The sequence below is a fragment of the Rhinopithecus bieti genome, unplaced genomic scaffold, assembly GCF_001698545.2.
Source record: "Rhinopithecus bieti isolate Rb0 unplaced genomic scaffold, ASM169854v2 scaffold_71542, whole genome shotgun sequence".
In the NCBI taxonomy this organism is placed as follows: Eukaryota; Metazoa; Chordata; class Mammalia; order Primates; family Cercopithecidae; genus Rhinopithecus; species Rhinopithecus bieti.
Window position 1 is genome coordinate 565 of NW_016826746.1, and position 12,634 is coordinate 13,198.

Below are 12,634 nucleotides of genomic sequence, written 5' to 3' on the forward strand. Positions count from 1 at the left end.
GACCATAGGCGCACACCACCATACCTGGCTAATTTTTGTATTTTTAGTAGAGATGAGGTTTCACCATTTTGACCAGGCTGGTCTCGAACTCCTGACCTCGTGATCCACCCGCCTTGGCCTCCCAAAGTGCTGGGATTACAGGCATGAGCCCGACTCCTATTTTCTTTAGTATAGCTAATGCCCACTGTCCCTGGTACAAACAGACAAACAGTCACTTGGCCAGGTATACAGTAGCTACCTGGGCTACCTGTGTGTTGTTCTATTTTTTTTTTTTTTTTGAAATGGAGTTTCACCGTGTCACCCAGGCTGGAGTGCAGTGGTGCAATCTCACCTCACTGCAATCTCTGCTGCCTGGGTTCAAGCAATTCGTGTGCCTCAGCCTACTGAGTAGCTGGGACTAAAGGTGTGTGCCACCTCACCTGGCTAATTTTTGTATTTTTGGTAGAGTCAGGGTTTCACCATGTTGGTCAGTCTGGTTTCAAACTCCTGACCTCAGGTGATCCGCCCACCTCGACCTCCCAAAGTGCTGGGATTACAGGCGTGAGCCACCACCCCCAGCCGTGTGCATTGTTCTTTATGTGGCTCCGCCAGCCTCTCTTGCCTGTTAGAATGGCTCCTTAGCCACTCTTTCCTCAGCTACCACTCCTGACTTACCCTTGCTGCTCTCTGGCTGTTAACGTCTCCCTTACCGATAAGCAGATCTCCATACCTGAGCAGTGCCTGGGACTGCAAGCGTCTGTTCCCTGTGCTCAGGGTATGCATAAACAAATGGATGAGAAGCCTCTGTTTTGGTTTCTCCAGCCCAAGAGTTTTTGTTTTGTGAGCTCTCTTGTTAAACATAGTGGTCATCAGCAGTTCCTCAGCTTCTCTCTGATTTCTCCCATTCTTTTTGTGCACCGGGTTGTGGAGGAACCCGAGTGCAGGACAACAGCCTGCCTATTCTGTCTGGCTCATCTTTTCAGTTGACTTATACTCTTCCTGCTGTGGTCTGGCTTCTGCCACTTACTGCCCTGCTGTCTGTCTCACTGAGCTTCGGTCCCCTGCCCTGGATTGAGCATGTCCTCTGTCTGCAGGGCAGAGATGACATGGAATGGGAAACAACTGTTGGGTCTCACCAGAGACCCAGGGAAAGGGGTCACCTGCTCTGTGCCCTCCTTTGGGGAGGAACTGTGTGTTTGAGTTCCCAGGGGACTTTACACTTTGTCACTTCTCAGTGGCTTTATGTTCCTGAAGGAATGAGGTTTTATCATGTAGTGTGATTGAATCCAGAGCATATTAAGTTGATAATCCGGATCGTTCTCTCCACAGCTTTTCTCAAGTAAGGGGTTGCTTCTTGGGCTTCTCTCACTGATGTGTTCCAGCACAGCACAGTCAACAATTCAAGGGCTTGTTGGCCCTCCCTTTTAAGGCAGTCTCTTGGGAGACTGGGGTTGGATTTTCTGCTATAAACTGATTAGCGTTTAGCCTGGGGTGTGGAGGTCACCTTCTAATTCTGGCTCTTTTTTTTTTTTTTTTTTTTTTGTTTGAGACGGAGTCTGGCTCTGTCGCCCAGGCTGGAGTGCGGTGGCCGGATCTCAGCTCACTGCAAGCTCCGCCTCCCAGGTTCATGCCATTCTCCTGCCTCCGCCTCCCAAGTAGCTGGGACTACAGGCCCCGCCTCGTTGCCCGGCTAGTTTTTTGTATTCTTTAGTAGAGACGGGGTTTCACCGTATTAGCCAGGATGGTCTCGATCTCCTGACCTTGTGATCCGCCCGTCTCGGCCTCCCAAAGTGCTGGGATTACAGGCTTGAGCCACCGCGCCTGGCCTAATTCTGGCTCTTAAGGGAAGGAGTGTAGGAGCCAAGTTCCTTAGTTGAGAGTGTTGGGAACAGGAGGATCCTTAAATAACAGATGCTCAGAGCCACAGGCAGCCAGGCACCAGGGCAGCAAGTGGCCTGGATCATTTGCACAGTGCTCGCAAGTTCAAGGCGTCTCGGTTAGAGGAGGTGCAGCCTGCTCTGACCAGTCAGGTCCTGGGAATAATTGTCTTTGCACCTGAATTACGGCCTGGTATTGTAAGCAAGTATAGATGTAACTGCCGTTCTACTTTTTGTAGGATATGGAACTTGGAACTCTGGAACAAATAGAGGCAAGTGTCATTCCTGCGATCGCTGTCCTGTCCCTTGGGGTTGTTCTGGCTATGTTTCTCAGCTGCTGCCCTGCTTGACCAAGGTTGGGAGTGGGGAGGGGGCATGTTTCTGGGGTTACCTACTCCTTAACAGGAGGCCTTCATCAGAATGGCCAGGGCCCATCCAGCCTCAGTGGCTAGTGTCTTCTCTCTCTGTGACAGAAGATACCCTTGTATCTGTGTTTGTCTCTGTCTCTGTCTGCCTGCCCCCACCATCTGTTTGTCTCTGTCTCCCTCACTGCAGGCTACGAGGGCTATGGCTATGGCTATGGCTATGGCCAGGATAACACCACCAACTATGGGTATGGTATGGCCACTTCACACTCTTGGGAAATGCCTAGCTCTGACACAAATGCAAACACTAGTGCCTCGGGTAGCGCCAGTGCCGATTCCGTTTTATCCAGAATTAACCAGCGCTTAGATATGGTGCCGCATTTGGAGACAGACATGATGCAAGGAGGCGTGTACGGCTCAGGTGGAGAAAGGTGAGTGGACACCTGCCTAGGGTCTGAGGCTCTGCAGGGGTGACTCCTGCCTGCTGCCCACTGTGTCTTCCTTTCTGAGTGCACCTCTGTGTCTGCTTCCTCCCCGCTGCTTGGTGCTGCTGTGGCTCCCAGCGGGGTCCGTTGCACTTCCCGTCTCTGACTTGTGTCTCCTCTCACCCACCCTCAACCCCTGCCATACTACCTAGTGGTCAGCCTTTCCCCAGCTTGGAGTGGGAGGAACAAGCCCAGATTGGGCTGCCTTCACTGTGCCCTCAAAAACAGTGTTTAGTTGCCCCTCCCTCCAAGGACAGCCATTTGGAATTCTCTCGAGACTTTGCCTCCTGTGTGGTGTCAGGGCAGGACAGATGGAGTTTGGTGTGAAGGGTGGGATGAGCGTTTGGGGCTGATCACTGTGAGCTGGGCCACCCCCACGTAAGGGTCGGGGCAGGTGTGGGCATTTCCTGGTTACTCTCCTCTGCCTTACAAACATGTACCTGATGGAAGCACTCCTGTGAGGAACTGCTGCTGTCCTCATTTTGCAGGTGGGGATACAGAAGTTCAGGCAGGTCATACCCCGAAGGCACGCAGCAAGTACGTGGTGGGGCTGGGCCTTGCCTACCAGATCTGCCCTACTCCAGAGCATCATGCTGTGGGCGTTTGTCATTAACTGAACTATACTTGGCCCAGGAGTGCTTGTGCCCAGTGCGAGGCTTCGGTGAGGAGGGCGGGTGTATCTTTAGCACGGGATAGAGTGGAGCTCCAGCTAACAGATGATTGAGAGCCAAGAGTAAGGAGTCGCCTGGCTGAGCACTGGTAGGGCCGAGTGAGGCCCCAGGGCTGTGGTGGCAGAGTGTGGGACACGCACAAGGGGTCTTGATGCCATGGGCTCTGTAACTCCTGGCCCAACAGCTGCAGCACTCAGAGCTGAGGGCTTGGCATGTGAGGCTTGGACTTGCATTGCTGCTGTGCACCTTCTTATCACAGCCTGGAGCCTGGGATGGGGGTAAGCAGAGCAGTGGCAGCACCAACTGCTGCTCTTAGAGCTGCCGGTGCCTGTTGGTGGCCCAGGTTTAGGGAAGAGTGTGCAAGGGGAGCCCTTGTGCCTGTGAGGTGTGTGGGGTCCAGGCCTGTGGGGGTGTAGGCTTCAGGCTGCAGTCATGGTTAAAAGAGCTCTCTGTGGTGCCCTCTGTGTCCTGGGAGGAGGTCTGGCCTGCCTTCCCAGTTGCAATATAGGGTATGTAGAGTTTGGTGTCTGGCTCTAGGCTCCAGGGTCATGTAATACAGCTCTTTTTCTTGTCCCTGGGCAAGCTCTCAGTGTCTTTCCTGGGAAATACTCCCCCTTTTGTCTTAGTTGTTTTGGTAATGAGGGACTTTGCAGAGTTTGAAGGTTCCCCAGCCATGAGGGACAACAACAGTGTTTCCCATGGGTATCATCAGCCTCACTGGCTGCGCATTCGTTGTGCTGGACCTGCCTGCAGCCTGCAGGGTGCTGGGGTGCTCAGCCTTGCCCCATGAGGAGCAGCCTTGGACGTTGCGACTCCCACAGATGGTGCACATGTTCCCGAAGGGCTGTGGAGCAGCTCTGCCCCTCGTTGAGACTCACTGGACTAGAGCCTCCACCCCAGTTGTCGGTCCTCCTTAGGGTCCCCAAGCCAGTATGTGGCTACATTCAAGTTTGGGGCAGTGGTGCCCCTACATCAGCTGAGAGGCTGGAACTTTTTAATTGGCATTTCTGAACATTGAGCCCCCCACCAGGGCAGGGTGGGTGCTGGACTGGGAGATTGTGGGGAGGGCAAGAGCAGTCACCTGGAGGTGAGGGATCCTGAGGGACTCCACCTGATACTCACTCCATGCCTCTGCAGGTATGACTCCTATGAGTCCTGTGACTCAAGGGCCGTCCTGAGTGAGCGCGACCTGTACCGGTCGGGCTATGACTACAGCGAGCTTGACCCCGAGATGGAAATGGCCTATGAGGGCCAATATGATGCCTACCGCGACCAGTTCCGCATGCGTGGCAACGACACCTTCGGTCCCAGGGCGCAGGGCTGGGCCCGGGATGCCCGGAGCGGCCGGCCGATGGCCTCAGGCTATGGGCGCATGTGGGAAGACCCCATGGGGGCCCGGGGCCAGTGCATGTCTGGTGCCTCTCGGCTGCCCTCCCTCTTCTCCCAGAACATCATCCCCGAGTATGGCATGTTCCAGGGCATGCGAGGTGGGGGCGCCTTCCCAGGCAGCTCCCGCTTTGGCTTCGGGTTTGGCAATGGCATGAAGCAGATGAGGCGGACCTGGAAGACTTGGACCACAGCCGACTTCCGGGTGAGTGGAGGTGGCCTTCCCCTCTGGGAAGCTTAGTTCCCAGTGGGGCAGAGCTAAGGGCCGGGAGCCATGCACCCTGACACAGCTTCCCCCACTTATGACCCAGACCAAGAAGAAGAAGAGAAAACAGGGCGGCAGTCCTGATGAGCCGGATAGCAAAGCCACCCGCACGGACTGCTCGGACAACAGTGACTCAGACAATGGTGAGCTAGCTGGGTGGTACTGGGCGTCTACCCTCTGCCTCCGGGGGCTCCTGGGCTGAGCTTTACCTTCTTTTCCCTTTCAGATGAGGGCACTGAGGGGGAAGCCACAGAGGGCCTTGAAGGCACCGAGGCTGTGGAGAAGGGCTCCAGAGTGGTAAGTGGCTCTGGCTGGGTATTTTCTATCTGCAGGAGGGGCAAGCTGGCCTGAAGAGTGGTGCTCTCCCTGGGGGCCAGAGGCAGTGCTGTGTCAGCTCTGTGTGCATGGTGACCAGCATGGGGAGGCAATGTGGTCTGGCAGAAAGCACAGGCTGCCTAGCTGGAGGCACAGTTTCCTTGTTGAAAAATGGGACCAGCCCCATGTGCACCAGGTAGTGAGAGGATGTGAGGTTTCTGGCACGTAGCCGGGCCTTGTCATTTAAAGCCATTGTAAATAACTGGGCTACTCTGGGCCACCCTGCTTATGGGATAGCCCTGCTCTGTCTATGGAGCAAGCAGCTGTTTTACTATATACCGTTGCTCTAATAAACTTGGTTACTTTAAAAAAAAAAAAAAACTTGTTTTAAAGTTGGAATTTGAAATTGTTAGGACGGAGAGGACGAGGAGGGAAAAGAGGATGGGAGAGAAGAAGGCAAAGAGGATTCAGAGAAGGGTGAGTTTTCCTGGGGTGCCTGGTGCTAGGGTGGCTCTTCCAGGGGCTCACAGTGGGAGGGACCCAGCTGAGGGCAGGGTTGTGGAAGACATGCGGCCAGTTGGGGACCTCCCTTGTGGGCCCAGGTGTGTGCTGGCAGTGGGCTTTCTTTTGCCACCTCCACCCCCTTCCCACTCTTCCTCCTCCTTCCCAGGCGGAGGCTGTGGATGGTGGTGACCCCTGCTGAGCACATTGGTTTTGCCTTTAGATGGGGGCAGCGAGTAAAAGTGTGGGGTACCCCAGGCACACCCCCTGCCCTCGGTCCCTCAGTAACGCGCAGTTCCGAGTCCTCAGTGGCTGGTGTCCGATCTGGGACCCTCGGTGCAGTTTTTACGGCTCTGGTGTGCGTGTCCTCTCCCTTAGCGCCTCTCCAGCCCCTGTTTGGGATTCCGTGTCCCCCCACCTGAGTGATGAGCGCCAGCAGGTACCTAACAGCAAATCCAGCGTCAGCCCACTGTTGCCGCGGTGCCCGGTTGGGGGTGGGCAGGGCCATGTGAGCAGCCTCCCTGCATCCCACCACCTGGCCCCTATGAACATATGCCAGTGTCCCCACCAAGATACCCCCTCTTTGCTTTCCAGCCTCCTCCTGGCCCACTGCACAGAGAGCATGGGTATCCTGGAGAGTGGACAGGTCAGCACCTGGCCGCCACTCCTTGGGGCCTAGACCAAACCCACTCCCTGCACAGCCCAGGATACCCAGCCCTGCTCATGGCCAGAGGCCTTGCTTGGACAGCTATTCTCGATGGATCCGCTGGAGTGGACAGCGGGTGATTCAGCCAGAGGCCACAGGGCCTGCCCTGTCCTGGCAGAGCCAAATTGGTGACAGTGCCCATCTGCTCCCACAGGGGCCCTGACCACTCAGGATGAGAATGGCCAGACCAAGCGCAAGTTACAGGCAGGCAAGAAGAGTCAGGACAAGCAGAAAAAGCGGCAGCGAGACCGCATGGTGGAAAGGTAACCGGCTTCCCTCCACCCCTCTGCCTCTGCCTCGCTGTGGGGCTGCCGCCAGGAGAGCAGGGCCATAGCTCTGCCAGCTCGCCGCCCTCTGGCCTCCCCTGGGAGCCGCCACCTGCTCGGCCGTGCATGGACCCTGCTTCCCGCCAGGCCCAGCTCCCAAGGCCTGACTCATCCCCTGCCCCTCTGCGGCCGCCTGGCGACCGCTGGCGTCTGTGGGCCGAGACCTGACACCGCTCGGCACCGTTGCTCAGAAGCTCCGGCGCTAGGTCACTCGGCGCACGAACCCCAAGGTGCACTGGGGGCCTGATGCCCCTGAGGGAGGGGGCCAGCTCATCAGAGACTCAAGGTCCAAGGCGCCTGTGCCGCCCCAGCTAGCTGCCAAGAGGCCACCGCCGTGCCCAGGAGAGATGGCAGCACCTGTGGGCTGTGGCAGCCTCGGGCCTGCCCTCTGCCCTGCCCGCCGGCCCTGTCAGGCCGGGCCTGTATGCGGCTGAGCCCTTCACGCCCCTTGGTCGGGTCTGTCTGCCCTCAGGGCTCCCGCACTGGCGCTTGCCTCCTCCGCCTCAGACTCTTGCTCTTGCTGGACCTTCCTCAGCCTCGCCGGCGCCCGGCCCCTGGGCTCTCCAGACAAAGCTGACCCCGTGGCCCAGATAAGGACGTCCGGCAGAGGTAGGGACCCGCCCCGAGGTCTCGGTGGCGGCTGGCCTCCTCCGCCCCTTGCCACGGCGGCCTGCTCCGGCCCAGGCCCCAGACCCCGGGCTTCTACTGTGGACACCAGGCCCAGACAGAGCACCTCGCCCAGGTGACTCCAGGCTGCCCTCTGGCAGGCCGGGCGGGCGCCCTCCTTCCAGCTCAGACTGGTCTCTTCTTGGAAGAGGAAGATGAGGCAGCAGGTGCCCAGGCCTGCTGCCTCCCATCCCTCCCGACACCACCCCCAAGCATTCTGAGCAGAGGATGGGCTGGGCCTTTGAGTCCCCCAGATCCCAGAAGGAAGATGCAGCACCTTTTCGGGCCCTGCCTCGGGACTGCGTACTCCACTCTGCACCTCAGGGCCACCTGGCTCACGCCAGGGCATCCTTCCTTCCGGTCCCCACCTGGGCCAAGTGCACACGCTCCTGCCCAGCCTTGGTAGCGAGGCCCTCCAGCAACTTTCCAGCGACTCGTTGCCTGTTGCAGCAGCTGCTGTCTCAGGCTTCAGCCTCCTGCCTGTGGGAAGGAAGAGCTCCTCCCCTGTCCCCTACGTTGCAGTAACTGCAGCCTGCAGACTTTCTGGCCCTTTCTACTCCCAACCCCACTGGTCCCAGCCTGTACCTCTGCTGGGACCGTACTTCAGAGGCCCATGAGCAAGGCCTGTTTCAGGGCTTGTGTCTGGGTTGGGTGAGGCGGCAGCACTATCCCCTGGGACACTTGCAGCCTCAGCCCCGCGTTTCCTTCCTGTGGCAGGATCCAGTTTGTGTGTTCTCTCTGCAAATACCGGACCTTCTATGAGGATGAGATGGCCAGCCATCTTGACAGCAAGTTCCACAAGGAACACTTTAAGTACGTAGGCACCAAGCTCCCTAAGCAAACGGCTGACTTTCTGCAGGTGAGCCTTGGAGTAACACAGCCACTCTTAGTTTCTTGTACCCCTGAGAACATAAGGCGGCCCACATGAACTTTCATATTCCTTGCAGGAGTACGTCACCAACAAGACCAAGAAGACAGAGGAGCTCCGAAAAACTGTGGAGGACCTTGATGGCCTCATCCAGCAAATCTACAGAGACCAGGATCTGACCCAGGGTGAGGAGATTTCCAGCCTGCTCCCACCAGGCGAGGCCTCAGCCTGCCCTCCTGATTCCCGGTGCAGGGTCAGGACACCCTTCTGTTCTCCCAGGGAAGGTCAGGAGAACAGCCTCGGCTCAGGCCCAGGTGGAAGTGGCAGGGCAAGTTGAGGAGGAGCTGGTGTGGTTTTTTTCCCTCAAACACCTGGGTCCATGTTAGGCACCTGGGCCCAGTGGTGACTCCCTCCTCCCCACTACAGAAATTGCCATGGAGCATTTTGTGAAGAAGGTGGAGGCAGCCCATTGTGCAGCCTGCGACCTCTTCATTCCCATGCAGTTTGGGATCATCCAGAAGCACCTGAAGACCATGGATCACAACCGGAACCGCAGGGTGAGTGGCCACAGTGCTCTCCCTCTGTCCTGTGGGTAGATTGAGGCCTCTGGGGAGGTTGTGCAGTTAGAACCTCTGTCTGCCCCTGAGGGACTGCAGTGGAGGCAGGAGGAAGTGAATGACATTTCCAGCCCAGTGCAGGCAGCACGGCTACGGAGAGAGGGGTGGGAGATGGGGACTCTACCTGGGAGAAGGTGACATATTCTTTGGGATATGGGAGCCTCTATGTTCATAGGGCCAGCGCCAGATTAGGTTCAGAAACCAGATGGAGATGATGCAGTGCAAGTGTTGCTGGAGGAGGGGGTTGGGCTTGAGGCTCAGGAGAGCTGTGCTGAGAGGCCTGGGCTTGTTGCTCTAGGCAGTCAAGTTTCAAGTACGGGATTAACAGGATTAGAGTTGGTGTTGAACTAGAGACTTCAGGCCTGCACCTGGGTGGGGTGGTGGGGGCCAAGGAGGAGCTGCTGCAGTCTCCAGACGAGAGGGGACCCCACCTTGGGAGTGAAGGGGAGAAGAGCAGTTGAAGGAAGGGAGCCGGAGGCTGGCATGTGGGAGTGAGCAGGAGCCTGGGGTGACTCTGGTTTCTGACTTGGGGAACTGGGAGGACAGTGGTGCTGCTGAGATTGTCAGGGAGCAGTGGGCAAGTGTGTTGTGGGGCATGGAGAACATAAGGCAAGAGAATGAGCAAATTCTGTCTCATTTTCCAGCATAGCTCCAGTGCCTAGCACAGAGGCCAAAGTAGGTCTATTTTGATTGAATGGATAACATGCTGGGTTGGAGGTGGGGGTGAAGGGGCTGTGTATCAGCGGACAGCAAAGAGGCCCAGGACCAGGTCTGGGCCAAAGAGGTGCTTGGCTGTCTTCACCCTGGAGGAGGGTGGTGGGGTTTATGAACAGATGTTAGCATCCAGCGTGAGCATGGGAAGCAGCATTTCTCCACCATTTCCCATGCTCATCACAATGCCCCTCTGGTCTTTTTCGATAGGATGATTCTGAATGGTGGACAGTGTCAGGGGTCTCTCTGGCTTGGGTGGTTGCAGAGACTCAGGATTGGGAAATGCCACCAAGAGTTCTGGGAAGAAAAGGAAAGTGTGAATTGGCTTTGGCAACAGAGAAGCTTTAGGGAACTTGCCAAAAACATTCTTATGCTAGGAACTTGTAGGGGTTAGAAGACTGCAGAGTCTGGAAACTATATGTCATTAATAAAAGTTGGAAAATCCGGCCGGGTGTGGTGGCTCACATGTGTAATCCCAGCACTTTGGGATGCCAAGGTGGACAGATCACGAGGTCAAGAGATGGAGACATTCCTAGCCAACATGGCGAAACCCTGTCTGTACTAAAAATATAAAAATTAGCTGGACGTGATGGCGGGCAACTGTAATCCTAGCTACTCGGGAGGCTGAGGCAGAAGAATTGCTTGAACCCAGGAGGCAGAGGTTGCAGTGAGCCGAGATTGTGCCAGTGCACTCTAGCCTGGCGACAGAGTGAGACTCATCACAAAAAAAAGAAAAAAAAAAAAAAACGCTGGATGCAGTAGCTTATACCTGTAATCTCAGCACTTTGGGAGGCCGAGGTGGGCAGATCACGAGGTCAGGAGATCAAGACCATCCTGGCTAACACAGTGAAACCCTGTCTCTACTGAAAATACAAAGAATTAGCTGGGCGTGGTGGCGGGCGCCTATAGTCTCAGCTACTCGGGAGGCTGAGTTGGGAGAATGGTGTGAACCCGGGAGACAGAGCTTCCAGTAAGCCGAGATCGCGCCACTGCACTTCAGCCTGGGAGACAGAGCAAGACTCTTGTCTCAAAAAAAAAAAAAAAAGTTGGAAAATACAGGGCAGGTGGTAGCAAAGTATAAGCTCAAAATTGATCCTAGGGCCAGGCGCGGTGGCTCACGCCTGTACCCAGCACTTTGGGAGGCCGAGGCGGGTGGATCATGAGGTCAGGAGATCCAGACCATCTTGGCTAACACAGTGAAACCCCGTCTCTACTAAAAATACAAAAAATTAGCCGGGCATAGTGGCGGGCTCCTGTAATCCCAGCTACGCAGGAGGCTGAGGCAGGAGAATGGCGTGAACCCGGGAGGCGGAGCTTCCTGTGAGCCGAGATGGCACCACTGCACTCCAGCCTGGGTGACAGAGCGAGACTCTGTCTCAAAAAATAAATAAATAAAATAAAACATAAAATAATATTAGTTCTAATAGTTTTTAGTGGATTTCTTTTTTGTTGTTGTTTTGTTTTTGTTTTTTTGAGACAGAGTCTCGCTCTGTCGCCCAGGCTGGAGTGCGTGATCTCGGCTCACTGCAAGCTTCGCCTCCCGGGTTCACGCCATTCTCCTGCCTCAGCCTCCCGAGTAGCTGGGACTACAGGCGCCCGCCACCTCGCCCGGCTAGTTTTTTGTATATTTAGTAGAGACGGGGTTTCACTTTGTTAGCCAGGATGGTCTCAATCTCCTGCTGGTGATCAGCCCGCCTCGGCCTCCCAAAGTGCTGGGATTACAGGTGTAAGCCACCGCGACCAACCTAGTTTTTAGTGGATTTCTTAGGGGTTTCTTTGTACAACATCATTCATCTGCAAATAGAGTTCATTTTACTTCTCCTTTCCAATCTAGATTCATTTTATTTCTTTTTCTTACCTAATTGCCCTAGTTAGAACCTCCAATACAGTATTGAAAAGAAGTGGTGAAAATGGATGTCCTTGTCTTCTTTCTGATCTTACAGGGAAAGCACTAATCTTTACCATTAAGTGTGATGTCAGCTGTGGGTTTTTCATAGGTGCCTTTGACTGAGTTGAGGAAGTTCCATTCTAGTCCTGTTTTATTAAGTGTTTTATCTTAAAATGGTATTGGACTTTGTCAGATGCTTTTTCTGCCTCTGTTGAGGTGATCATGTGACTTTTGTCTCTAATTCTGTTGTTAACAGTATGTTACATTCTTTTATTTGGATATAAAACTTCTTGCATCCCTGGGATATATCCTGCTTGGTCATAGTGTGTAATTATGTTTATATATTAGATTGGTTTTGCTGGCATTTTGTTGAGAATTTTTGCATCTATATTCATGAAAGACTATTGTCTGTAGTGTTTTGGTGACATGGTTTAGGTATCAGGTTAATTAATACTGGCCTCATACAGTTAGTTGTCAATTTTCTTCCTCTTTTGGTTTCTTGGAAGAGTTTGTGAAGAACTGGCATACTAGTATTAATTCTTCAAGTGCTGCCTGGCTTTTCTTTAACTACCTTTTTTTTTTTTGAAACAGGGTCTCACTCTGTCGCCTAGGCTGGAGTGCAGTGGTGTGATCTGGGCTCACTGCAACCTCCACCTCTCGGGCTCAGGTGACCCTCGCACCTCAGCATCTCAAGTAGCTGGGACTAAAGGCATGTGCGTCATCATGCCCAGCTAGTTTTGGTAGTTTTTTGTAGAGACATGATTTTGTCATGTTACCTAGGCTGGTATCAAATTCCTGGACTCAAGTGACAAGCGATCTGCCTGCCTTGGCCTCCCAAAGTGCTGGGATTATAGGCATGAGCCACTGTGCCCAGCCTGTTTTTTTATATATTTTAATATTATTATTTAGTTTTTTAATATTATTAATATAGCTTTTTTATATTATTAATAATTCAGTTTCCACGTGTTATAGGGTATATTCGGATATTCTGGGGTGTTTTTTTTTTTT

At 54.4% G+C, this 12,634-nt stretch overlaps 1 protein-coding gene across 1 annotated transcript in view; it reads left to right on the top strand.

Moving 5' to 3' along the window:
* Positions 1-2,059: 2,059 nt before the first annotated feature.
* Positions 2,060-12,634, top strand: part of AKAP8L (A-kinase anchoring protein 8 like) — a gene marked incomplete at its 5' end in the record, with an annotated part of 20,514 nt that continues 9,939 nt past the window's right edge. The window contains 11 exons of the mRNA XM_017863556.1: positions 2,060-2,128; positions 2,412-2,469; positions 2,572-2,652; positions 4,515-4,968; positions 5,075-5,171; positions 5,255-5,325; positions 5,757-5,820; positions 6,705-6,813; positions 8,260-8,401; positions 8,490-8,595; positions 8,837-8,967. Coding sequence (XP_017719045.1) covers positions 2,060-2,128; positions 2,412-2,469; positions 2,572-2,652; positions 4,515-4,968; positions 5,075-5,171; positions 5,255-5,325; positions 5,757-5,820; positions 6,705-6,813; positions 8,260-8,401; positions 8,490-8,595; positions 8,837-8,967 — 1,382 coding nt within the window. The remainder of the gene's footprint in view (positions 2,129-2,411; positions 2,470-2,571; positions 2,653-4,514; positions 4,969-5,074; positions 5,172-5,254; positions 5,326-5,756; positions 5,821-6,704; positions 6,814-8,259; positions 8,402-8,489; positions 8,596-8,836; positions 8,968-12,634) is intronic.